Source organism: Martes martes (assembly GCF_963455335.1).
Source record: "Martes martes genome assembly, chromosome: 7".
NCBI lineage: Eukaryota > Metazoa > Chordata > Mammalia > Carnivora > Mustelidae > Martes > Martes martes.
The window spans coordinates 59,473,523-59,498,781 of record NC_137894.1 but is presented as its reverse complement, the minus strand read 5'-3'; the positions used below and the strand labels follow the sequence as shown (position 1 = coordinate 59,498,781).

Genomic DNA, 25,259 nt, shown 5'->3' with positions numbered 1-25,259 from the left:
ACAAGCATAAAATACAAGGGAAATGGAAACACTTTGTGGTTTTATGCCCAGGCAAAGAGAAAACTAAGGCATCACAGGTCCTTACTGTTTTCTTCCCAGTACAGAGAACCGTCAGGGTTGGAGGGGATGGGGAATGGAGGGAGAGGTGGCAAAACATTGGCAAGTTTTCTGATAAAGGAACTTTCCCAGATTCTCTTCCCTCTCCTCAGAGTTGACTTTCAGAGACAAAGCTTTGGGTTTTCCATCTTGCTGCCAGGTTCTTGAAGAAGTCACTAATTAGTAGCTAAGCCTATGTTAAGAAAGAATCTAAATTTACTGTCTATCCTCAGATTAAGGATTTTATGCGTCGAAATGGTGGATTAAGAAATGAGAAGAGCATGGGATGCCTGGGTGGCTCAGTCCGTTAAGCCGCTGGCTTTGGCTCGGGTCATGATCCCAGGGTCCTGGGATCGAGTCCTACATGGGGATCCTTGATTCTTTCTCTGCACCTGCCTGCCACTCCGCCTGCTTGTGCTCTCTCTCTGACAAATAAATAAATAAAATTCTTTTTTTTGTTTTTGAGATTTTTTATTTTATTTATTCAACAGAGAGAGAGAGAGAGAGAGATCACAAGTAGGCAGAGAGGCAGGCTCCCTGCTGAGCAGAGAGCCCAATGCAGGGCTCGATCCCAGGACCCTGAGACCATGACCTGAGCTGAAGGCAGAGGCTTAACCCACTGAGCCACCCAGGCACCCAAATAAATAATATCTTAAAAAAAAAAAAAAAAAAAGAAATGAGGAGAGCATAGGGGATAGAAGGACTCAATTATATCAAAGATACAGATCTATAATTTTACATCATCAGTTGTATGAGAAGGAAACATGAAAATGTTTGAAAAGTTGTATTTTGGCTAAGAGCAAAATTTTCTAAGTTGATTATCTTTCAGATTCAAGTTATGTTTCAGTGCATCAACTATATATGCTTAAATATTTTTAGTTGAGATATACTTAGAATTTTCTGCTTTCCAGCAATCTTAGAGCACTAACAGCTAGAGGACTGACAACTAGAGTAAAGAAAAAAAAAACATCAGGCACCAGCAATGGAGGGAGGCAGAGTTGAGAATTTTGATATTTGGATATGGAATTGATCATTTTCATTGCCCTTTCTTCCAGTTTTCCTTCCTATGCCCAAAGCCAGGTATAATTTATGCTTCTGTTTGAGGGGTCTAATACTTCCTCTAGATCTAGTCTTTCCCAAATTATTACATGCTTCCAAGTTATCTTTTTATCCTGGCCTCTATCTCTTCAAATCTCCCAATCAAAACTTCCTTCCATTCCTTTATGAACGCTTGCCCCACCAAGTTATTCTGCAGGAAGTAGAATGGTGACCGTTCTATTTCTGAAAGGTTGCTACACCCTGTTCAAAACCTTTTCTCTTCCTTTCTTAGAGCCACAGTCCTAATCAAGAGACCCAGTAGCTGCAACACCACAAGATTATATAAATAGTCCAAAGGGTTTGGTGAATTAAAAAAATGAAAACATTGGGGCGCCTGGGTGGCTCAGTGGGTTAAAGCCTCTGCCTTCGGCTCGGGTCATGATCCCAAAGGCCTGGGATCGAGCCCCGCATTGGACTCTCTGCTCAGTGGGGAGCCTGCTTCCTCCTCTCTCTGCCTGCTTCTCTGCCTACTTGTGATCTCTGTCTGTCAAATAAATAAATAAAATTAAAAAAAAAATGAAAACATTAAAATAGAAATAGAACTGAACAAACAATTATGCCACTTAAACTTTAAGAAAATTTGGCCTTGTATTAAATCATTTTATATACTTTTAAATTTAGACCACTTAGTGGAAGGTCAGGAACACCCAAAGGAATGGTTGGCTATTCTGTCTTGTTATGATTCTATCATGGCAGTTCCAAGTCTAGGATATATACATTTCCATGGTAAAACAGCTCCTGTCTGCGAAATCAAGCCATTTATTACCTTAGTTGGCAAAAAGTAGATGAGATGTTAGAAGCACAAATTTAACAAATACTATTTTATTACTTAAAAATACATAGTGATCAAAAAAAAATACAGAGTGATCATAAGGGTATATGTCACAAATTACAAAAGAAAAATGTACAGGGAAAAGTAGAGACAAATGTGTTAAATGACAACAAGGCACCCATTCATACGGAGTCCATTAAGAATAAAACAGTTCTTTGTTAGACAAAGTCAAGAACAGATATAGTGCTATGTTAAAAATGCCAGTTACTAGAAATATAGCTCTATTAAAAAGTAGCAACGTGTTGGTAGTGTATCTAAACATGTCCTAAATTAAATTATAGCATACACAGGTCCAGTGTTCCACAATACAACCATTGGTTTTAGGCAGGAATCTGTGAGAGATTTGATTGCCTATCCTGCTGAAAGAGCAAAGCCCCGGGACTGATTAACTTCCCTACCTTCCACAAAGCTTTGTTCAGGTGATTTTGGAATGTGGTATCAAACACCTCACTCATTGCTGCTCCAAGTTCCCTCAGAACAGACACTGTGGACTCATCACTGGCATTCAGAATCCGTATAAAGAATTTATTCCACAAGTCACCACCTTTTAGCCTAAAAATACATAAAACCATTTCCATCAAGATTAGGCATATAAAAGAATTCTGTATTTAAATCAGTGCTACATTATGCACTGACCGATTTAAGGTAACAGCTAGAAGTCTAGGGTTAGAACTCAAGTAATCCTTTCAAAGCCCAGGGTAGAACTATATAAAAGAGAGGAGAGCCATAATACGATAATAAAAAAGAGAGGAGAATCTTCCCATAAGTCTCTATTGGGAATCTACACATTTCCTCTGTGTGCTAAGATGCAGCACTACTCTACAAAAAAGAAGAAAAGTGAATTTTGCTCCTCTCCTCTAACTTTCCTAAAGTCTAGGTCATTAGACAGACTGCAGTTCTCCTTCTCCCCTGCCCAGAGTTTTATTATCTTCACAATCCTCCGAGAATCCTAAGCTTGACTGAAGTAACTACTGCTTATGTCTACGATGTTTAACTTCCTTGTTTATTTTTAACCAAAGAAGCTTGTATTATCAGACAAGGCAGAGTTGTTAGGAAACCCCAGCTGACCCTACCTATTTGTTTGTGTTACACCCAGCTACGACCACAGCCGAGTGGAGATACCTGAATTTATCCTACAGGTCTTACATTATATTTAAAGTCCATTTTTAAAGTATGTTTCAGAGACATATGAGACTTACCAAATTCTGAATTAAATAAAGAAAAAATACAATTCACTTGTTGGGAGTAGGGGGAATGGAGAAGGGGTGTTAAATTCTCAATAGTGTTTTTTTTTTTTTTCCAAGCCAAAGAATATACCAATAAATTGGTATATGGTAAGCTTATTCTGTGAAGTTACTAGCTATGATAAGCTAAAGTGGACCATGGGATATTTAATAAGTTTTATGAGTTGGCTAGAGGGAATACTAAGGTTCTGAGACCAAGCAGCTCTTATTAAGGGAGCATTTACTTCTCCAAGGAGACTTCAGTTCTCTGCTTTGATTCTACCCATTCATTAAATAAATAATAGCCTAAAATTAGTATATAATTGAGAAATTTAATTCTCTTCAAGAGATGCTTATTAACTTTGATAACAATAGCTATTAAAAAGCGCTATTAGACTAACATCAATTGATTATAAAATTATTCTCATGAAATGTTTCTATTAACACTTCTAGAATGAGAGGATTCCATACCACAGTCACAGTCTATATGATATATCTAGGTCCAGAATGATGTCCTAAAGTCTGAATAGTTTGATTCTTATTTTTAATTAGCAATTCCTTTGTTCTGCTTCTGCATTAGATGCTCCACTGACACACTAATGAAAACTGTTTGAAATTAATGGAATCATGGCATTCGGACTAAGAAAACTAAGGCCGCCCGAGCAGAGGGCACCCAAGAGTAAAAGAAAATTATCTGGATAGGCAAAGACCCTGAAATCGCCAGTACTTACTCAGATATATTTTGGCTAAGTTTCCAGAGGGACCCATCCCAGAAGACCTGTAGGTGTTCCTTGAACAATAGTAAATGTGCTAAATCTGCTATACCAAACAGATCTACCTGAAATCACAAAAAGCACCATCAGCTAAAATATTTCTCTGCTACTATCATGGCAATTTCTTTATGTAGAAAGCAGAAAGTTATTATAGTGTTGAAGTTTATTTTATGACATACATTTTAGTAGACTGTTCCCTACTCCTACCGTGAAGAGAGAAGCTCCCATATCCAGAGATAAGTCAGAAGGGACTTTGTATATAACACTACCACATAAAGCACTTAACACTTGTAATCTTCTTTTTATGTACATTGCTTCATTTAACCCTCACAACAATTCTGGATACACACAGAGCAGATTGTTAGCCTTATTTTACAAAGATTATAGAAAATTACTTACAGAAGATCACATAGATGAGTGATAGAAATGGCCCTGACACTTAGGTTACTGAGTTAGTCATGTGTCTGCACATGTATGTGTACAGTCTTCAGTGTTGTAACATAAAAATGGTACATTTTGCTTGACTTGGTGATATCTGAAAACTAGGTCATCTATTCCAGGGGAGACAATATCAGTAAATACTATCTTTCATGGTTTATCCATGGAAGAAAAAGATTAAGAAACCCTCCCCATAGTTGCTCAGGCTTGTTTTACACTTACCTGGTAGGGAGAAGAACAGTTAGCCAGGATCTTTTGTCCTTCCAGGATCTGTACAGTCCGAAAGCCGCTGAGGATAAAAACATCAGGATGCACCCTAAGGTCGACACTGTAGGAGAAGTCCACTATCTTCAAAGCTTGATTGTTCTTATTATAATCATAGGGATCGTGGATTCTAAGCCCAGATTTAAGAGAAAGAGATAATAAAAATAGGCCATGAAAGAAGCTGCAGAGCTGCTCTTTAAAAAAAAAAAAAAAGGGAAAAAAAGGGGGGGAAAAAAAAAGGTATTGCAGGTGTCTTAGCTATGCCAACAGCTCCCTCCTGTGGTTAGCTATGAAAATGCACCTGTAAGGGCCGTGGCAGTGTCCAGCTAAGCGGGGAATGTTGAGGTTAGTCTAGTGACGCAAGGATATCTAAACCATAATGTATAGCCACCATAGAACATTTATCATATTATACTTATTATATAAAACAAGTACTAGAAGTAGAGTACAAGCCTCTGTCTTATACTAGACACATTAATATGTACAATAGCAATGATTTACACACTGATGAGAACTATGGAAGAATTAGAAGCTTTTATAGATGTCATAGCCTTTCTTGTTCACTACTATAGATTAGGCTTTCCAAGTGTCATTCAGATTCCTCCTTTTCAGAGTTTAACTGAAACAACAAAAGGCTGTTTTTGTGTAAGATGCCACCTCTACTGTAAACTATCCTGTTTTTATTTAACACCATATTCTCTAACTCTTACCTGTAATTCCAACCATTATTTCCTAACCCCCAAAACAGATAAAAGAAAACCTAATAACACTAATTCACTATTAATTATATTTTCCTTGGGTTTATCTATTCCATGCAATAAAGCTACTCTCCAAGGAGACATAAACTATTTGTGTGAGAGAAAATAATGAATTATTTTTGTGTTCCTTTTGTCTCCACTTTCCTCAGTTCCCTCAAATCCCTGATTAGTATCAGTGAGAGATGTTCCATTTTTAAGTATAGGCTTTGACTAATCCCATCACATACCTCCACAGCACAGAATGATATATTTTACTTTAAAATTTACAATTGCTCCATTTTTCCTTAGCACAAGATACATTTTTCGGCCAAAAACTATGTATTTTCTGCTCTGTGTTCATCCCTTGAATTTGATGGCTTAACTGGGTTTAACTGGAACTCTAAGCCCTTTTCCTTGGCATAGTTTGCATCTGCACTCTGGTTTAGCCACTGCTCTTAGCAATGACCTCAATTTGGCCTGACTTAAATTTTGGTTTTGAAACCGAGAAATGGCTTGGTTTTGCTAGCACCCTTACTCAATCCATACTGGCCGCACGCAGAGAAAGACTACCCAATCTAAGTCACATTCCTCCAAGTAATCATATTTTATATCACTTCTTGCAAGGAATCATCACAATACTCAGAGTGGTTAATTTTTTTTCTGAATTAATGTATTTCCTCAATGTATTTTCTTTGAACTCTTTCAAACCATTCCCCTTGATTATTTACTTTTAGATAGCAAATACTTTAACATACTGTGTTCCTCAATATGGCATTTGTCAAGAGGCAAAAGGAAATGGAAACTATCTATATTCTAAGAGAAAGTTGACAGAATTTTAAGAGAATGAAAAGGACCAACCTGTTTCGAAGAATCAGACTCCTCGGACTCAAGTCACCATGGACTATTTCTGCTCTGTGTAATTTCTCCACTATTGTCAAAAGGTTATAAATAACTAACACTATTATTTCATGGGTAATAAGTTCACTGTGTTGAAGAAGATCCTAGAAACAAAAGGACAGAAAATTCACTATTTCTTGAGTTGGGGTGACTGTACTTACACTCAGTACCTTATCAGCTGCTGCTTTGTACTCCTTGTTGTTCTCTACTAGAATCTGGCTTTCATAGGTTGAGTCTTTGTCCCAGTTCTAACAACACTGCTCTCCTATATAGTATATAGTATATATAGTGTGTATATATATATATATATATCCTATACTATAAGGACTTAACGAAATAATAGATGAAGAGCATCAAGGATTAGCGAGGCCCACAATAGGTGCTTTATAAATGGTAATTTCAAAATACTCTCATTCTAACCATTTTAGAAATTCATATTACCATCAAAATAACATTCCAAGGGCACCTGGGTGGCTCAGTCAGTTGAGCGACCAACTCTTGGTTTTGGCTCAGGTCATGATCTCAGGGTCCTGGGATCAAGCCCTGAGTTGGATTCTGCACTCAGCACAGTCTGTCCCTCTCCCTCCCCCTCTGCTCCTCCCCTTCCTTGGCTTGCACACTCTCTCAAATAAATAAATAAAACCTTTAAAAAAAACAACACTCCAAAGAATAAAATGATATATTGTGTTTGGGTTCTAAAAATAATCTACTGGGGGATAGCATAGATAGAACAAGAGTAGCAAAAATAGACCATTCCTTATGTAAAGAGTTTGGAAGTTGCCACTCTGTCCTAACAAGTAAAAGGCTGCACAAACTGAAAAATCAACTCTTCTAGGATCTATAAGCATGGTGGCGGCAGTGGTAAAGGGGGTTCCTCACACTTCTGTGAGTTTTATGTCTAGGAGCTAGATCAGGTTCTCACAATAAGTGTTGGAGAAAAATTCTCCTCATGCTTCCAGAGGTGGAGGGAAAGAGGGACCATTTTGAAATAGGCCATAGGCACTGTTCTTAAAAACTCTGTCATCAGGAGAAACCAGTTAATCAGAGCCTAACCTGCTAGAGTATTATCTGAGCCTACTTGACCTGGGGAAGGGAAATACCCAATGCCAGCCTGCTCTAGCCATCATGTCCCACCTAAGGGAGGAGAAATTCTTGGGAGGAACACAGTCCAGAGGCATAGGCTCACTATAAAAGAACATAACGCATAGAACTATACAATGTTTTCCTTCCCCTCATACCTTATCACCACATTATTAAAGGCCAATTTATAGCAGGTCCTTTTACCCAGTACATCATGCCTGTCTGTCAAGAAAAATCAGGGGTGCCCGGGTGGCTCAGTCAGTTAAGTGCCGACTCTTGGTTTTGGCTCAGGTCACGGGTGAATGAGATGGAGCTCCACACAGGGCTCTGCACTCCGCAGGGTGTCTGCTAGAGATTCTCTCCCTCCGCCCCTCCTCCCACTCACACACACACATGCACTCTTTCTCAAATAAATAAATCTTTAAAAAAGAAAAGAGAAAAATCATATGATACACTAAAAGGCCAAAAACACAATCTGAAAAGACAGACAAACATCAAAACCAGACATGGAAAAAATATTGGAATTATCACACCAGGAATTTAACATAAGAGTGGCCATGAGCTGATGATGATCATAGTTAGATTACTGGGTCACTGTCCAACTCTGTCTATTTTTGTCTATGTTTGAAAATTGACATAGTAGGGGTGGCCTGGCTGGTGCAGTCAGTAGAGTGTGGATTCTTGGTCTTGGGGTCATGAGTTCAAGCCCCATCTTTCTTGGGTATAGAGATTATGTAAATAAACAAATGTTAAGAAAAAAAAAAGAAAACTGACATAATAAAATGTTAAGAAAAAATGTACCAAAGAAGTTTTTGGTCAAAACAACTTGGGAAAGGAAAATGATCAATGCTTCAAGTTTATAATTTAATTGGTCTATTTCTAGAAGATTAACAGGAATTTTGCACTAAATTCTTTTGCTAAATGGAGCACAAATCTCTCCATTTAAGGGCTTTAAATGATAATGCTTTTATATTATTCAAACCTGAAGGGTGAAGCAGTTTATATATTGGTGCCAAACAATACAACCATCTTGGTACTGGTAACAGCTGCACAGGTGATCATACTCCTCATTTAAACGTTCCTTTAACTTGAGGTTGATATAAAAGTCCCATGGGACAGGCTGAGATGATACCTGCAAGAAATTTTAAAAATAAGAGCTATTAGAATCTCTGATTATGGTTGGCAGATTCAAAACATTCCCTCCAGCCTTTATGATACCCCAACAGAAACAGTAGAAAAGGAATGTTTTAAAAGCCATAAATCGATAGTAAAAAACACAGCAGCAACAAATTCTGAAAGCTGGAAAGAGTACAGTAAGAGGTAACAATCCACTTAGCAGACCCAAGGAAAGCTGATTCTAGCAGTAGAGAAAGCTGAGCACAACCGAATTTATGCCACAGGACCATCTCCCCATGGTATAAAACTGATCGCACCAATTACCTAAAGAAATAAGGTGGAGAAGGAACAAACACAGGAGTGGTTGAATTCTATTAATGAGGAAGTTAAACCCCAGACTCCTCTGCTGCTCCTATAGCCCAGCCTAACAACTGCCTCTCCTCCATTCTAAAAGACCAAAAGTTTACCCCTAGAAAGTATAAAGCTGAAGGGCTCTGGGCTAGAGGTCACCAGGGACTGTTTAAGGGAGATAGGGGTGGGGGGAGTTTATACCTCAAATGTTAAGATGTACCTGTCCGCCCCTCCACTGTCCAGACTAATTTTCCCACTTAGCTTTTAAGAAGCTAGCAGCCAGGATTATGTGCTCCAGGAAGGATATTAGAAGTTTTCTGTGAAGAATGTGATCAGCTCAAAAGAAAAGGCATCAAGAATTGAGGCATTTTACTGAATGGCCAAGCAAGATCTTCTTACTATGAGGCCCAACAGCTATCAAGGTCTTATATACATAGAGCTTTCAATGAGCTTTTAGAGTCTCATACTTAAATATGAATAGAGTCAAAGTCTTGAAGAAAACCTCTAATATGAAAGACAGAGTTCAAAACAGACAAAAGGAAACAGATGATGCAAGGAGAAAAAAATTTAAAGCCTCGCAAATACACTCAGAGAAAGAATATTCCACCTTCGAAATGAAGAGCAGAATGTTATAAAGAAGAAAATTCTGAGAATAAAAAAGAGCTCTGGCAAATCAAATGCATGACAAAAGAAATGAAAAACCAATAACAAGTCTGAATATAAAGTTGATAAAACATTTCAGAACGTAAAGCAAAAAGACAAAGAGAAGAGGAGGAAAAAAGATAAGATTTTTAAAGGATCTCTAAGAGACCCTATATCCTAATAAAAGGAATTCTGGAAGTAGAGGACAGAGAAGACTGAAAAGAAGAAACAATTTATTCTATGAAGAAAATTTCTCAAAACTGAAGGAGTTTCCACATTGAAATGGCCATTCAGTGTCTAGCAGATGGGCAATAATAGATTTTTACCAAAAGATGTACTTGTGGAATTTCAGAATACTAGGGACAAACAGAGGATCCTACAAAGATTCAGGGAGAGAGAAAAATAGTCTCACACAAAAAATGGCAAAAGACTTTAAAAACCAAGGCCACAAGCCCAAAGATAATAAAGCTATCTTCAAAATTCTAAGGAAAAAAAGTTTTGAACCTAGAATTCTAATATTCAAACTACCAATCCAGTAAAGATGTGGAATAAAAAATTTCCTGACATGAAACATTTCAAAAAAATTTATACCCATGCATCCTTTCTCGGGAGACTACTAAAATATGAAGGCTTAAATCAAGAAAGAAATAAAAATGGGAGCCAATACTACTGGGCATCCAATATAAGAAAGAGGTAATGTGACTCCCTAGGAAAATGGAGAATGGAAATGTCAAGGTAGTACTCTGTGTGTATGTGTGTGTGTGTGTGTGTGTGTGTGTGAGAGAGAGAGAGAGAGAGAGAAAGAAAGAAGCCCAGGATGTAATTTGTCCGGACTGGAGCAGGCCAGAAAATTTCAGGGTATTTCCTCAAAAAGATAGAATTGATAGAATATTTAGTATGTTTGGACTTTTAAGGGATATAAACAATTGCCTTTCATTTTTGACATCTGATCCTGGCACACAGTGCTGAGTGATTTTTTTATTTCTCAGCAACTTTTCTATTAGGAAGCTTATGGACTATTCAAGGGAGTTGATGGTACCATGTGGCCAAAGTTACTGCTTCAACCCACATTATTTTTTACAAGGTAACTGAAATGACAAAGAATCAGTCCTACCTTTATTATGGTTAACTCTGCAGAGTTTCTTGGTGTCACCCAGAATAATTTGTAGTCATCACATATTAGGTATTCTTGTTTAATGCAATAATCCTCATTACCTGTTGAGAAGGTTTGATTCCATTTAAAGATCACCATGAATATGTACAGCCCCTTAGCTTTTACTTCCTGGTTTAAGGGCTAAAGGTACTTTATATTTGCCAGTTAACAGCTAGTTAGAATACTTTTCAAAATAATTGTTAAAAGTTGAAAGAGGGGAAGACAGAATCCATACTGTTACTAGAACATGAACTTATCAGTGTGTCAACCTCTATAATGTTGTTTCTTTTCATTCTTTTTTTTCTTTTAATACATGAGTTTTCTTGGTTTTTGTTTTAATTAAGTAAACTCTAAACCCAGTGTGGGGCTCCAGCTTATGACCTGAGATCAACAGTTGCATGTTCTACTGAATAAGCCAGCCAGGTACCCCTATAATGTTGTTTTTTAGATTCTATAAATATTTACTGTGCTCAAGCAACAAGCTCAAGTACAAATAATCACTTACTTCTACAGTGTCACACAAAAAAAGTCCATGTGTTCAATGATACTTACCCAGTTCAATTTCCTTTTCTATTTCCAACTTAGGCATTGGTCTATCTTCTATAAAAAACTCTGCAGAGGCCCTCAGCTCCATTAGAGATTTTAGTAGTTGTTTGCGATACTGGGGACACCAGGGTGACTGAGTAGGGTTGTCTGGGGGAAAAAAAAGTTGAAAACAAACAAACAAACCAAAAACCCCATCACCCCCCAAACCTAAAATGGGTGTTATAAACAGAGGAGAGGAAAAAACACAAGATTGTACAATCAACACGGCTAGCCTAACAAAATTCATCTACCTCAGGTTTTTATGGTGTTCAATTAATACTGATTCATTCTAGAAACTGTACAATTTATGGGGAACTTTTTTTCTATAGAAAAAAAACCACATAGTTCAGTTTGCTGAGATAAGTAAGTGTTCAGTAGACACGGGTATGGAGGTTTGCTTACAAGTGGTATGAAGCTACCTGCAGTCTCATTAGTAAGCTCCAGTTTCTCAGGAATCTGAAGACATTTGATGGAGGAGGAACTTGTAATTGAGCCAGAAGACCCAGAGAACCCAGAGGAATGTGTGGCTTCACGGCTGTCTTCAATAATTGGGCTGAAAGAACCACAAATGAGTCAGTTCTCATAGGGATAATAGATATCACTTTATCTTTGTTATTTTATTTAATATTCATTAGTCTAATTTTCAAAGTCCATTATTTTCCTGAAACAGATATAGATTTATAATCAGAATTTACGTGACTTATCTACCCTGGTTGACAGTCAATGCTGAGCATTAGATTTCCTAAATTTATGCTTTATTTACCTAATCAATAGCAAATGCCTAATCTACATCTATTCTATACTACTGAGAAACACTGACTAAGGTACTTTTTTCTTGTTTATCCTTTCTCTAGACAGTTTATTCTTTTTTTTTTTTTTTAAGATTTTATTTATTTATTTGACAGACAGGGATCACAAGTAGGCAGAGAGGCAGGCAGAGAGAGAGGAAGGGAAGCAGGCTCCCCGCTGAGCAGAGAGCCCGATGCGGGGCTCGATCCCAGGACCCTGGAATCATGACCTAAGCCAAAGGCAGAGGCTTTAACCCACTGAGCCACCCAGGCGCCCCTAGACAGTTTATTCTTTAATAAGAAAAGATCAAGAAAGAAAAAGGGAAACCCGAATCACTCAAGATGAAAACATGCTAACAAAAATGTGATAAAAAGTTTATTGGACAAAAATTTAAAAATGCAGTTTTAAAAGCACAAATTGGCAAATTAAAGAATATTCCTAAAACCAACATTTATTTGTTTAACTTAGCCAACTTTTAAATACAAATACATCAAAAGGCTTTGTCTGTGGCTCTCTACACCATTTCTTCATACCATTTATTCATTTCTACCTCCCCATTAAAAGATACTTTTTTTAAAAGATTTTATTTATTTATTTATTTATATTTAGTAGAGAGAGCGGCGGGGAAAGACAGAGGCAGAGGCAGAATCTCAGGCAAACTCCATGCTAAACACAGAGCCTGACCCAGGGCTTGATCTCATGATTCCGAGATCATAACCTGAGCCAAAATCAAGAGTCGGCTACTTACCCAACTGAGCCACCCAGGCGCCCCTAAAAGATACTTTAAAAAAAGTATACTTCTGAGTGCCTAGGTGGCTCAGTCAGTGACGCATCATCCTTTAGCTCAGGTCATGATCCCAGGATCACTGGATCGAGTCCCACATCGGGCTCCATGCTCAGCGGGGAGTCTACTTCTCCCTCTGCCCCAACCCCACACTCATGATCTCTTTCTCAAATAAATAAAATCTAAAAAGAAAAAAAAAAGTACACTTCTAGCTTATCTGAAATTAGTATCAAGCTATTCTACCACTATTTAAAACTTAGTATTAAAGGAAAAACAAAATGCCTCCTGTCTCCCCATCAGGCATATTTTACCAAGTTTCCTCAAAGACACCAGAATCCTCCTGGGGCTCTCAGTCTCATAACCATCAAAATTGACTTCTTCTAACCTTCATACTCAAATCAATTACCAAATACCACCACCACTTTGTCAGGGGGAGTCCCACTGTCATGTAAAGAACTTAGCACGGAACCTGGCAGGTAGTGAGAACTTGATAAATGATTGCTCCAACTGACAAGCACACACAGAATACAAGATCACTCAGATAGTCTGGCTTGTGCAACCTACAATCAATTACCTGAGCTTCTTGGTGCTGAGAGTTGGATTGTAGATGGTGCCGCAAGCAGTCTGCTGGTCCTCAGAGATCTTCACATCTAGATCCTCCTCCTGTAGCAGTCTCTCCGGATCTGAAGGGAGATCCTTCAAGGACACTATCTCATGAAAAGGAGTGGATACAAAACGTGCTGCTCTGGCGAAGTCACAAGTATCTTCTGGGTTAGGACATAGAGTTACATTCCTGAAACCTGTGATAATAGCATCCTCACTCAAGGGCTCAAGTCCTGTAAATTCATCCTGAAAAAAAATTCGTGAAGTTTAGCTGAAATATTTCAGTGAGCATATAGGGACCTACATTTTTTATTCAGAGAGACAAACATTAGATAAGTGATTTTTTTTTTTTTTTTTTTTTTTTTTTTTTTTTTTTTTTTAGAATAGGGACTTTTCTTTTTTTTTTTTTTTTTTTTTTTTTTTTTTTTAAAGATTTTATTTTATTTGACAGAGAGAGAGAGAGAGAGAGATCACAAGTAGGCAGAGAGGCAGGCAGAGAGAGAGAGGAGGAAGCAGGCTCCCCGTGGAGCGGAGAGCCCGATGCGGGGCTCGATCCCAGGACCCTGGGATCATGACCTGAGCCGAAGGCAGAGGCTTTAACCCACTGAGCCACCCAGGCGCCCCATAGATAAGTGATTTTTGATGTAGGGAATGGAAGTAGAGTATTAGAATCTCTAGAAAAGATAATTTTAAAAAGCACATCATAACGTTTGAGGGAAAAGGTTTTATATCATGAAAATAGCAAACTATGTATTATCAAAAAGTATACTGTGAGGAATCGCCGTACAAAGGAAAAATACTGGATAATTTTTTTTCCCAACCAATTTCACCTAAGAACTAGAGGAGTAATTCTATTTTTCTTCTGGCTTTGACCTAGAAAATGTTCTAATAATCTGCTATCCTCCTAGCTTTAAAGTCTTCTTCTATGCCAAATGTTGAATTTTAATTTTATTTCTTAAAGATAATTCACAGTTATTGTAGAAAAGATGGAGTGTAAAGTATTTAAAAAATAGAAAATTTTAAAAAATATTCCTTTGTCTTTCAAAGATTGATTTATTTATTTAAGGGAGAGTGCATGTGCAAGCAGCAGGGAGGGGCAAAGGGAGAGAGAGAATCTCAAGCACAGTGCTGGCTGAGCATGGCGCCTGACACAGGGCTCGATTCCAGGACCTCGAGATCATGACCTCAGCTGAAACCAAGAGTCAGACACAACCAAATGAGCCACTCAAGTGCCTTCTTTTGTCTTTCAAAGTAATACATGTATATGGTTTAAAAAGTCAACTAGTTGAGAAGGATATATAGTGAAAAAGTCTCCCTCTTGCACTTGACCCCCATCTTCACTTCAACTACTATTCCCCAGAGGGAACAGTTGTTTTAACAAATGGTAGGTTACACGCATATACTGAAGAAAGGGTTTCAGGGCCATCTGGCTGGCTCAGTTGGTAGAGCAGGTGACTCTAGGTCTTGGGCTCGTGAGTTCAAGCTCCATGCTGGGTGTGGATCCTCTTAAAAAACAATAATAGTATTAATATAAATAAATAAGAGGGTTTATAACAAGTGAAATTATAGGATAAATGCTAGTATCTTTTGGCTATTATAAATAATGTTGCCATGAACATTCACGTACAATTTTTTTAAATGTAAACATTTTTTTTTAAGATTTTATTTATTTATTTGACAGACAGAGATCACAAGCAGGCAGAGAAGCAGGCAGAGAGTGAGGAGGAAGCAGGCTCCCCGCTGAGCAGAGAGCCCAATGTGGGGCTCGATCCCAGGACCCCGGGATCATGACCTGAGCCGAAGGCAGAGGCTTTAACCCACTGAGCCACCAAGGCACCCCTAAACATGTTTTTAATTGTCTTGGATATATACCTAGGAGAGAACTGCTAGGTCATACATATGGTAACTCTATGTTTAACATTTTGAGAAACTACCAACCTGTTTTCCAAAGTGGCTGCACCATTTTATAATCCTACCAGCACTGTATGAGGGTTCTAATTTCTCCACATCCTCACCAACACTTGTTATTTTCTGTCTTTGATTATTGTCATCACAGTGCATGTGAAGTACTATCTCACTGTGGTTTTGATCTACATTCTCTAATGACTAAAGATGTTAAGCACCTTTTCATGTGCTTAAATTTGAAGCCTGTGATTTTAATTTTAACCCTAACTTTGTGAGAACTGCATGAAACAATTCGCAAGTCTGCTTATATTAACTTAGGAATACTGTTCCTTACACAAACATCTGGAGACACATCCTCATTTGAGTTGATGCTTTCTGAAGTTTTGAGAACTGCAAAGGGTCTTCGTTGGTTTAAAATCCGTGGGGGAGCTGCAGGATGACTGCAAAAAAACCACTTAATTTATTTTTCTGTTCACATAGATAACAGTAGCCCTTAATGCATCCTTATTTATAATAATAGAAGACTTTAAAGTATCAAAACAAAACAAAAAACTTCAAACCTGGTGTTTTCTTTTTCTGAAACAAGAAACTCATCAAAAATGGAGAAAGGTAAACTGGGACCTATAGAAAAAGAGAACAGATTTATACTCTTAAGAGTAAATGCCTATTCTTCAAGACATCTAGGTCAGTTAATATTTTGTGCTATTTGGAAGCAGAAAGTTAATCTGTTCTTTAAAATGAATAATTTTGGGGGCACCTGGGTGGCTCAGTGGGTTAAAGCCTCTGCCTTCGGCTTGGGTCATGATCCCAGGGTCCTGGGATTAAGCCCCACATTGGGCTCTCTGCTCCTCGGGGAGCCTACTTTCTCCTTTCTCTCTGCCTGCCTCTCTGCCTACTCGTGATCTCTGTCAAGTAAAAACAAAAACAAAGAATAATTTCGGGGGCGTCTGGGTGGCTCAGTGGGTTAAGGCCTCTGCCTTCAGCTCGGGTCATGGTCCCAGGGTCCTGCGATCAAGCCCTGCGTCGGGCTCCCTGCTCAGCGGTGAGTCTGCTTCCCCTTCTCTCTCTCTGCCTGCCTCTCTGCCTACTTGTGATCTCTGTCTGTCAAATAAATAAATAAAATCTTTAAAAAATATATAAAAAATAAAAAAATAAAATGAATAATTTAAAACATATAAAAGTAGAGATCATTTAATAACAGTTACCTAAACATGAATGACTGTGTCTCATCTTTATTCCCCACCACTGCTACTACTTCCCAAACCCAACTCAACTCTGAATTATTTTAAAGCAAATCTAAGACATCATATCATTTGTAAATATTTCAGTATGTATTTCAAAAAGAGAGGCTCGTTCAAAAAAGCATAATCTCAAAACATAATCATACCTATAAGATTAGTAATTTCTGAGTATCATATATCCAATCAGAAGATTCGCTTTTTACCAAAATTATTTAGAAAGTCTGAATTGAGAATGCAGATTCATATATTGTGACTGGTTGAAACGCCTCCTAAATCACTTTGATTCTTTAGGGTTTGTTGTTGTTTTAGTAATTTTCTGTTGAAGAAACTGGGTTGTTTGCCCAATAAGCCTGGATTTTTTTTGCCAATTACATCTTCCTGTGCTGCTTAACATGTTCCTCCAGGCTTTGTATTTCCTATAGATTGGTGGTTAGAGTTGGGGTTTTTAATCATATCCTATACATTTTTTAAACTACTAATAGGTAGATAGTTATGTTTTACCACGTTTAATGTACTTTCAAATGAAAAGAGAATAAATTTGGGGCACCTGGGTGGTTCAGTCGGCTAAGTGTCTGCCTTTGGCTCAGTTCATGATCTTAGGGTCCTGGGATTGAGTCCTGCATCAGGCGCCCTGCTCCATGCGGAGTCAGCTTCTCCCTCTCCCTCTGCCTGCTGCTCCCCCTGCTTGTGCTTGCTCACTCTTTTTTCTCTGTCAAATAAATAAATAAAATCTTAAAAAAAAAAGATAATAAATTTGAATATAAATAGCTTTAATTTTTTTTTTAAGTTTTATTTATTTATTTGAGAGAGAGAGGGCACAAGCAGGGGGAGAGGCAGAGGGAGAAGGAGGATCCCTGATGAGCAGGGAGCCCGACGCGGTCCTTGATCCCAGAAGACTGGGATTATAACCTGAGCCAAAGGCAACACTTAGGTGCTTGTCCACCCAGGTACCCCTAAATTGCTTCAGTTTTAGATATTTCTTTTTCTTTCTTCTGAAAAACCACTTTCTTGGCTGCTAAATACTACTGATAGGTTTAGCTGAGTGTACACTGCTAAGGTGGAAGATGATATCCAGTAGTTAATATACATTTAAATTTACATTTAAACTAAACATTTCAAAGCACCAAGGAATCTTATAAAAACAAAAATACTCTTAAATGTCTTTCCTATCTCAAATTACATGCTTTTAACTGAATTCCATAACTCAAAGATATGATACTATTTTAGTTCCCCTCTGTTTTCTTACAACTCCCTTTACCATAATTAAGAAAAATATTTACCACATATTACATAATGTGTTTGTTATTGGTAAGTTTTTCATGACATTGTCAAATGTAACTCACCTTTAGAATGAGGTTCTTGCCAAATGTTTTCTTCAGGTGAAGTCTCTCTGTAAAGAAACTTGTTTTAAGACATGTCCTAAGTACCCACAAAAAGAATTACTTAATTCTTATAAGTCCAAGAGGCTTTTTTATTAAATATAATCTTCTTCTCTCTAAGATAAAAAAAATTCTAATACTGTCAATCCAAATTCTTTAAGAAGATAAAGCCTTCGGTCATTAAAATTGTTTTATAGAAGTATATTTGATAATAGATGTTATAACATTAACAGTATAAGCAGATAACAAAATGGTAAGCTCTCATTTTTATCAAATAAAACAAAAAACAGAACACATAAGGAATATACTTATGTTAATAGCAATATCATCTTGGTGGTAGAAATGGGTGGTTTTATCTTTAAAAAATTATATTTGAACGGGAGAGGGTGGTGGGGCTATGGACATTGGGAAGGGTATGTGCTATGATGAGTGCTGTGAAATGTGTAAACCTAGTGATTCACAGACTTGTACCCCTGGGGATAAAAATACATTATATGTTTATTAAAATTAAAAAAAATTATATTTGAGAGGTGCCTGGGTGGCTCAGTCAGTTAAGTGTTCAACTCTTAATCTCAGCTCTGATCTTAATCTCAGAGTCATGAGTTCAAGTCAAGCCACATGCTGGGATCCATGCCCAGCATGGAGCCGGGCATGGAGCCCACTTTAAAAAAATGTGTTTTTAATTTAAAAATTATATTTGAGGGGCGCCTGGTGGCTCAGTGGGTTGGGCCTCTGCCTTTGGCTCAGGTTGTGATCTCAGTGTCCTGGGATTGAGCCCCGCATCTGGCTCTCTGCTCATCGGGGAGCCTGCTTTCCCTCCCTCTCTGTCTGCCTCTCTGCCTATTTGTGATCTCTGTCTGTCAAATGAATAAATAAAATCTTAAAAAAAATTATATTTGATTGTTTCAGTAAGAAACATGTATTTTTTTAATAATTTTTTTAAAGATTTTCTATTTTATTATTATTTTTTTATTTGACAGACAGAGATCACAAGTAGGCAAAGAGGCAGGCAGAGAGAGAGCGGGAAGCAGGCTCCCTGCTGAGCAGAGAGCCCGATTGGGGGGCTCAATCCCAGCACCTTGGGATTATGACCTGAGCCGAAGGCAGAGGCTTTAACCCACTGAGCCACCCAGGCACCCCAAACATGTATTTTTTTTAACAACAAAAAAGTCAGTACCCTGTCTTCCCTCATCATCATCAGAACTTATGCTGTGACAGAGATCTGCAGATACTATGTCTTGATATTATAAAAGACCAAGTCATTAGAGTAAAAGGTTGGTTCTAAGTGCCCTCCTATAAGCATCATCCCTTCCACCAAATGTGGTCTTACCTGGCACAAGAGTTTATTGGACAAACAGAACTGGATAGAGCCATTCCTGGTATTTCCTGAGACCCTGAAGCAATTTGCAGTTCAGCTGTCTCCTTTGTAGGCATCTTCTCTTCGTGCTATTTGCATTAAATAAACAAAATGAATGTGTCCCTCCTATCTAAAAAATCCTACCTATTTTCAAGCTTTAGTTCCAAAATTAGGTTTACCATACTCTTTGCCTAGATAACCACTAACCATATAAAATATCTCTGCTAAAAAAAACAAAACAAAAAAAAAAAACCTCTGCTATAAAAGTTCTTTCTAATAATTTACGTTCTTAGTATAAGCCGTTTCTGTTGTACTCAACTGAGCAGTGCCAAGCATATACCAAATTTCTTTGGGTGACATGCAACATGACTAGAATAAAAAGAAGTCAATAAATTGCATTGCTTCTAGTGGCTCAAGTTCCATTTGAGGTCACCTGCTAAATTACTTTCCTGCTGGATTTTGTTGCTACTAATAGCTATGAAACTACCAGAAACTCTGAATGGGGGTTGGGAGGATTTTTATCTCTATGCTTTGACATTGTTTAAATTTGTTTCAATAAGCCTAGTTTTCTATATTAAAAAAAAGAGAAATGGGGACATATGGGTGGCACAGTTAAGCATGTGACTCTTGATTTCACCTCAGGTCATGAACTCAGGGTGTGAGATAGACCCCTGCATGGGGCTTGGCGCTAAAATGGGGAATCTGCCTCCCCTTTCCCTCACCCTCTGTCCCTCTCCCTGCTTGCATGCTCTCTCTCTAAAATACATAAATAAATCTTTAAAAAAAAAAAACAAAAACAAAAAAATGAGAGAGAGAGAAATGACCTGATCACCCGTTCTTTCTTGCTGAGAAGTTTGAATTTCTTTTAGCTTCTTCTCCATCTCTTCAATCTGTTTCTGCATTTCTGCTCTCTTCTCGGCACTAGTCAGTAGCTCAGCTAGAAACAGTAAGATTGGCTGATGCATTAGTCCTCATAGCAATTTATTCTGTCAAAAAATGTCTTTGGACCACATGGCCTCAACATGCATGCTAATATTACAGATTGAGATTAATATAAATGGACCAAAGTCCTCTACTTGAGGTCTAGGTCTCTATTCTTTCATTTATTTAATCAGTAAGAACCAGAATATCTATGATGTACCAAGCACAATTCAGAGCATTTATTTGTCAGTGGTACATAACACAAAGTCCTTGGCCATGTGACACTAATATTCAGTTTGGGGGAGACATGCAGACACACAAATTAATAAGGAAATCAGTGTTAAAATAGGTGATATAAGAATGTGTGACTGAGTAGGAGAATGGAGGTCAGGAGTTACTTAAGATGCGTAAGCTGGGAAGATCATTTTAAGAGAATGACATTCATAAAGTTGTAACCTGAATGACAAGGAGCCAGTCATGTAAAGATCTGGGGAAAGATTCTAGGCCAAAGCTGGCACAAAGGCGCAAATGCAGGAACAAGATCACTATGTTCAAGAGTGAGTTTCAGAGAAAGCCAGTATGACTGTAGGAAAGTAAGAGGGAGAAAGGTAAAAGATAAGGTTGGAGAGGGAGGCAGGAGCCACGTTATGTGGCTATATATTATGTTATATATATATACACATACATATATATTATATATAATATTATGTGGCTAATACCATGTGTGGGTAGAGTTTGTACTGCACGGTAAGACAATGAGAAAACACTGAAGAATTTTAAGTAAAGTAATGACAGAACCTGGACTTTTTATAAAAATCATCTTCTATGAGCAAAGTGGACTACAGTAAGGCCAGACTGAAGGCAGAAAGTCTAGCTGCAATAGTCTATCTAAAAGATGGTGGTTTGGATTAATAATGAGAACGGTATAAATGAAAGATTTGGGAAATTTTTTGGTGGTGTGGTTGATAGGCTTATTCATTAGATATGGGGGAATGGTACAGAAAGAGGGATCAGAGATGACTTCTGGCTTTTTTTGGTTTGAATCAACTGGGTGCATATTGTTCCCTTTTACTGAATGGGGAAGCCTGAGGTATGTGCATGTGTTGGGATGTGGTTTTTGGCAGAAATCAATAATTCTGTTCTGGCTACGTTGAGTTTAAAAATGTCTACTGGAGGGTGAGGGGAATGGGTTAGCCTGGTGATGGGTATTAAGGAGGGCACAGATTGCATGGAGCACTGGTGTTATATGCAAACAATGAGTCATGGAACACTACGTCAAAAACAAATGATGTACTGTATGGTGACTAACAACATAAAAAAATTAAAAAACAATTTTTAAAAATATCTGTTGGAATAGCCAATAGATACAGGTAACTAAATAGAAGTTTAGAGTTCAGGTGAAACATCAGGGATAGAGATATAAATTTGAGAATCCTCACCTTGTAAACAGTATTTAATCTACTACCTAGTGATAGTTGTTGAAAGAAAAGATAATTGGAATATTCCAAGACTCTGTTCTGGGTCTTAGGAAGAAGTCTTTGATGAGAAGAGCAGTGAAGGAAACTGAGAGGGAATACACAAAAAGGAAGAAGCCAACAGAAGCATTTCATAAACAAGTATCTCATCAACTGTGTCAAGTGAAGCCAAGACGGCAAAAAAGATCAAGACTGAAAAATGGCCACTGGATTTGGCAAAAAGGAGGTTTCTGGTGACCATGATCAGAGCTGCTTCACTGGAATAGAGGCAATTCTTGCGAAACTAATGGGCAGTGACAAAGATTACAATTCCCAAGAAATTTTGCTGTGAACTAGATCAATACATACCTTCCCTTCGCTCTTTTAATTTCTTCCGGAAAACTTCAGCCCGGATCTCTTCAAAGGAGAACTCCCCAACCCCTGCATAAATCTTCTCCTTACAATACATCATCTTCTCCTTCTTCTCCTGAGACTCTAGCTGATGGCTTTGGACTCTCTGCAGGGGATCTCCTTCTTCCTTTCCAGGCTTTCTTGTGCTTAGAATATGGTTTATACTAGGTTCAATTTTACATGGTGTCCTAAAGAAGCAAAATAATTATTATTCACCATACAGGTCAAATGAGTTAATTCTTACATGTTTTGAAAGAACACAGGGATAATGTCAGTAGTAAGACTATGTATAATTGATTTCAAAAAATAAAAAAAAAGAAGATTGAGAAAAGAGGATAAAAAATAATTTATGTGGTTTATCAACAATTATGTTCTGAGTATTACTCTGTTATGATGAGGAATGAAATTAGCCATAATAGGCTATAAGACCCTAAGCCATAGGGTCATCAAATAGCTTATATTCCTTATAGGTAAAACAGATCTGCATATCATATCTTAATCAAACCCAGTGTATGAAAAAAAATTAACCTACTCAATATAGCTCATTTGCTACTGTTTATCGCCAAAAACAATTAGAGTTAGGAATACAACATTCAGGAATGTGAAGTTCAAGGTTCTCAGCTGAAGGGGAAGAATGAAAGTGATAATACAGGTTTGAAAAGAATGAAGCATAAAATACTTTAAGCAAAATAGGGCAGATAATCTCAATCCTGGCTATGGACAGAATTACTTATATACCTTTCATTTTCTTATGTGCCTTTTTACAGTTAAAGATATCTGGTCCCAGGTCACCTGGTTAAGTCAGTTAAGCATCTGACTCTTGATTTCAGCTCATGTCATGATCTCAGGTCCTGAAACGGAGCTCCACATTGGGCTCCACACTCAGTGCAGTGTTGGCTTCAGATTCTCTCTCTCTCCCTCTCCCTCTGCCTCTCCCCCTGCTCACACTCTCTCTAAATAAACAAATAAAATCTATACAAACAAACAAATGAACAAACAAAAAGCCCAGACATCTGGTCCCTACCCCAAATCTACTAAATCAGAACTTTTAATGGTAGGTATCAAGCATCTACATACCTAAAAGCCTTCCTCAACTTGTTCAACCTAATAGAGGACATCTACAAAACACACACACAAACATCATACTTAATGATGAAAGACTGAATGCTTCTCTTCTAAGATCAGGAACAAGATAAGAATGTCCATTCTTGCCACTTCTACTCAAAACTGTACTGGAATTTCTAGCCAGGGCAATCAGGAAAAAAAGAAATAAAGCATGACTAAAAAAAGAAACACGACATCCAGGTGGGAAAAGAAGTAAAATGATCTCTACTTGCAGATGACATGATCTTATATACAGAAAATCTTAAGAATCTATAAAAATGACTAGGGCAAATAAAAATAATGAGTTCACCAAAAAAGCAGCATATAAAACCAATATATGAAAAACGATTGTGTTTTATACATTTGCAATGAACGGAAAAGGAATTTAAGAAAACATTTCTATTTGCAGCAGCACCAAAAAGAGTGAAGTACTTCAGAATAAATTTTTAAAAGTGTGAATAGACAAACACCAAAGAAGATATACAGAAGGCAAATGAGCATATAAAAGATATTCAAATCACATGTTATCAAGAAATTACAAATTAAAATAATGAGATACCACCATACATCTTTAAGATCTAAAATATTGACAACACCAAGTGTTGACAAGGAGGTGGAGGTATGAATGAATGCAAAATGGTACAGCCACTTTGGAAGAGAGGTTGGCACTTTCTTACAAAACTGAGTCTTATGATATAATCCAGCTATATGAGTTGAAAACTTATGTCCACATAAAACCCTGCACACACGGGTTTAGAGCAACTTTGTTTATAATTGCCAAAATTGGAAGCACTTAAGATGTCCTCCCATAAATGGATGAACATCCAAACAATGGAATATCATTCAGTACTAAAAATAAATGAGCTATTAAGCCACAAAAAAGATATGAAGAAAGCTTAAGTGCATATTACTGAGAAAAGCCAGTCTGAAAAGCTTACATACTGTTTATTTCCAACTCTAGGACTTCTGGAAAAGGTAGAAATAAAAAGACATAAAAAGATCAGTGGTTACCAGGGACTTGAGGAAAGGATAATGAACAGGTGGAGTTAAGTTTTAAGGCACTGAAACTATTTATGTGACAAAGTAATGATGGACACCTGAAAAACCCATAGAACTGTAAAACACATTGGAGTGAACCCAAATGTAAACTATGAACATTGGTTAATAATGTATCAGTATTGGTGCATCAATTACAACAAAAGAACCACTGGAGGCAAGATGTTAATAGGGAGAACTGTGTAAAGGGTGGGGGAGGAGGAAGTATATGGGAACACTCTGTACTTTCTGTACAATTTTTCTATAAACCTAAAATAACTCAAAAAAACATCTACTCATTTTTTTTAAAAAGTGCACAACTTATATTCTGAAAACTATGATAAACTGTTGAAAGAACTGAAAGAAGATATAAATTAAAGATATTCCATGTCCATGGATCAAAAGATTTAATATTATTAAGATGGCAATATTCATTAAATTGAACACCAAATTCAGAGCACAATCTGTAACATAATCCCAGCTGGTTATTTTGCACAAATTACAAATTACCAAAATGATCCTAAAATTCAGATGGAATTGAAAGGGGCCAGAATGGTCAAAACAGTCTTTAAATGGAAGAACTAAGTTGGGGAGAGTTGGGAGACTCAAACTTGTAGATTTTAAAAGTTACAACAAATCTACAGTAATCAAGGATATGGCATAAGGATACACATGTAGATCAATGCGATAGAAAAGTCTCAAAAATACATTATGGTCAGTTGATTTTCAACAGGAGTACCAAGACCATTTGTGGCACCTGGGTGTCTCAGTCAGTTAAGCGTCTGACTCTTGACTTCAGCTTGGGTCATGCTCTCAGGGTTGTCAGATTGAGCTCTCCATCAGGCTCTGTGCTGGGTATGGAGCCTGCTTGAGATTCTCTCTCTCTACCTCTGTCCCTCCCGAACCCCTCTCTGGAAAAAAAAGAAAAGAAAAGAAAAGAAGAGTACCAAGACCATCTAATGAGGAAAGAAGTTTTTTCAAACAACAACTG

The 25,259-nt window shown here is 37.5% G+C and overlaps 1 protein-coding gene across 1 annotated transcript in view; it reads right to left on the bottom strand.

Moving 5' to 3' along the window:
• Nucleotides 1-2,003: 2,003 nt before the first annotated feature.
• Nucleotides 2,004-25,259, bottom strand: part of BUB1B (BUB1 mitotic checkpoint serine/threonine kinase B) — a 50,731-nt gene continuing 27,475 nt past the window's right edge. The window contains exons 9-23 of the mRNA XM_080808632.1: nucleotides 22,088-22,317; nucleotides 20,168-20,280; nucleotides 19,317-19,432; nucleotides 17,951-17,997; nucleotides 15,927-15,987; nucleotides 15,701-15,806; nucleotides 13,433-13,707; nucleotides 11,705-11,838; nucleotides 11,253-11,393; nucleotides 10,662-10,762; nucleotides 8,421-8,570; nucleotides 6,320-6,462; nucleotides 4,683-4,854; nucleotides 3,981-4,087; nucleotides 2,004-2,578 (exon numbers count right to left, since the gene is read on the bottom strand). Coding sequence (XP_080664758.1) covers nucleotides 2,347-2,578; nucleotides 3,981-4,087; nucleotides 4,683-4,854; nucleotides 6,320-6,462; nucleotides 8,421-8,570; nucleotides 10,662-10,762; nucleotides 11,253-11,393; nucleotides 11,705-11,838; nucleotides 13,433-13,707; nucleotides 15,701-15,806; nucleotides 15,927-15,987; nucleotides 17,951-17,997; nucleotides 19,317-19,432; nucleotides 20,168-20,280; nucleotides 22,088-22,317 — 2,128 coding nt within the window. The 3' untranslated portion in view covers nucleotides 2,004-2,346. The remainder of the gene's footprint in view (nucleotides 2,579-3,980; nucleotides 4,088-4,682; nucleotides 4,855-6,319; nucleotides 6,463-8,420; nucleotides 8,571-10,661; nucleotides 10,763-11,252; nucleotides 11,394-11,704; nucleotides 11,839-13,432; nucleotides 13,708-15,700; nucleotides 15,807-15,926; nucleotides 15,988-17,950; nucleotides 17,998-19,316; nucleotides 19,433-20,167; nucleotides 20,281-22,087; nucleotides 22,318-25,259) is intronic.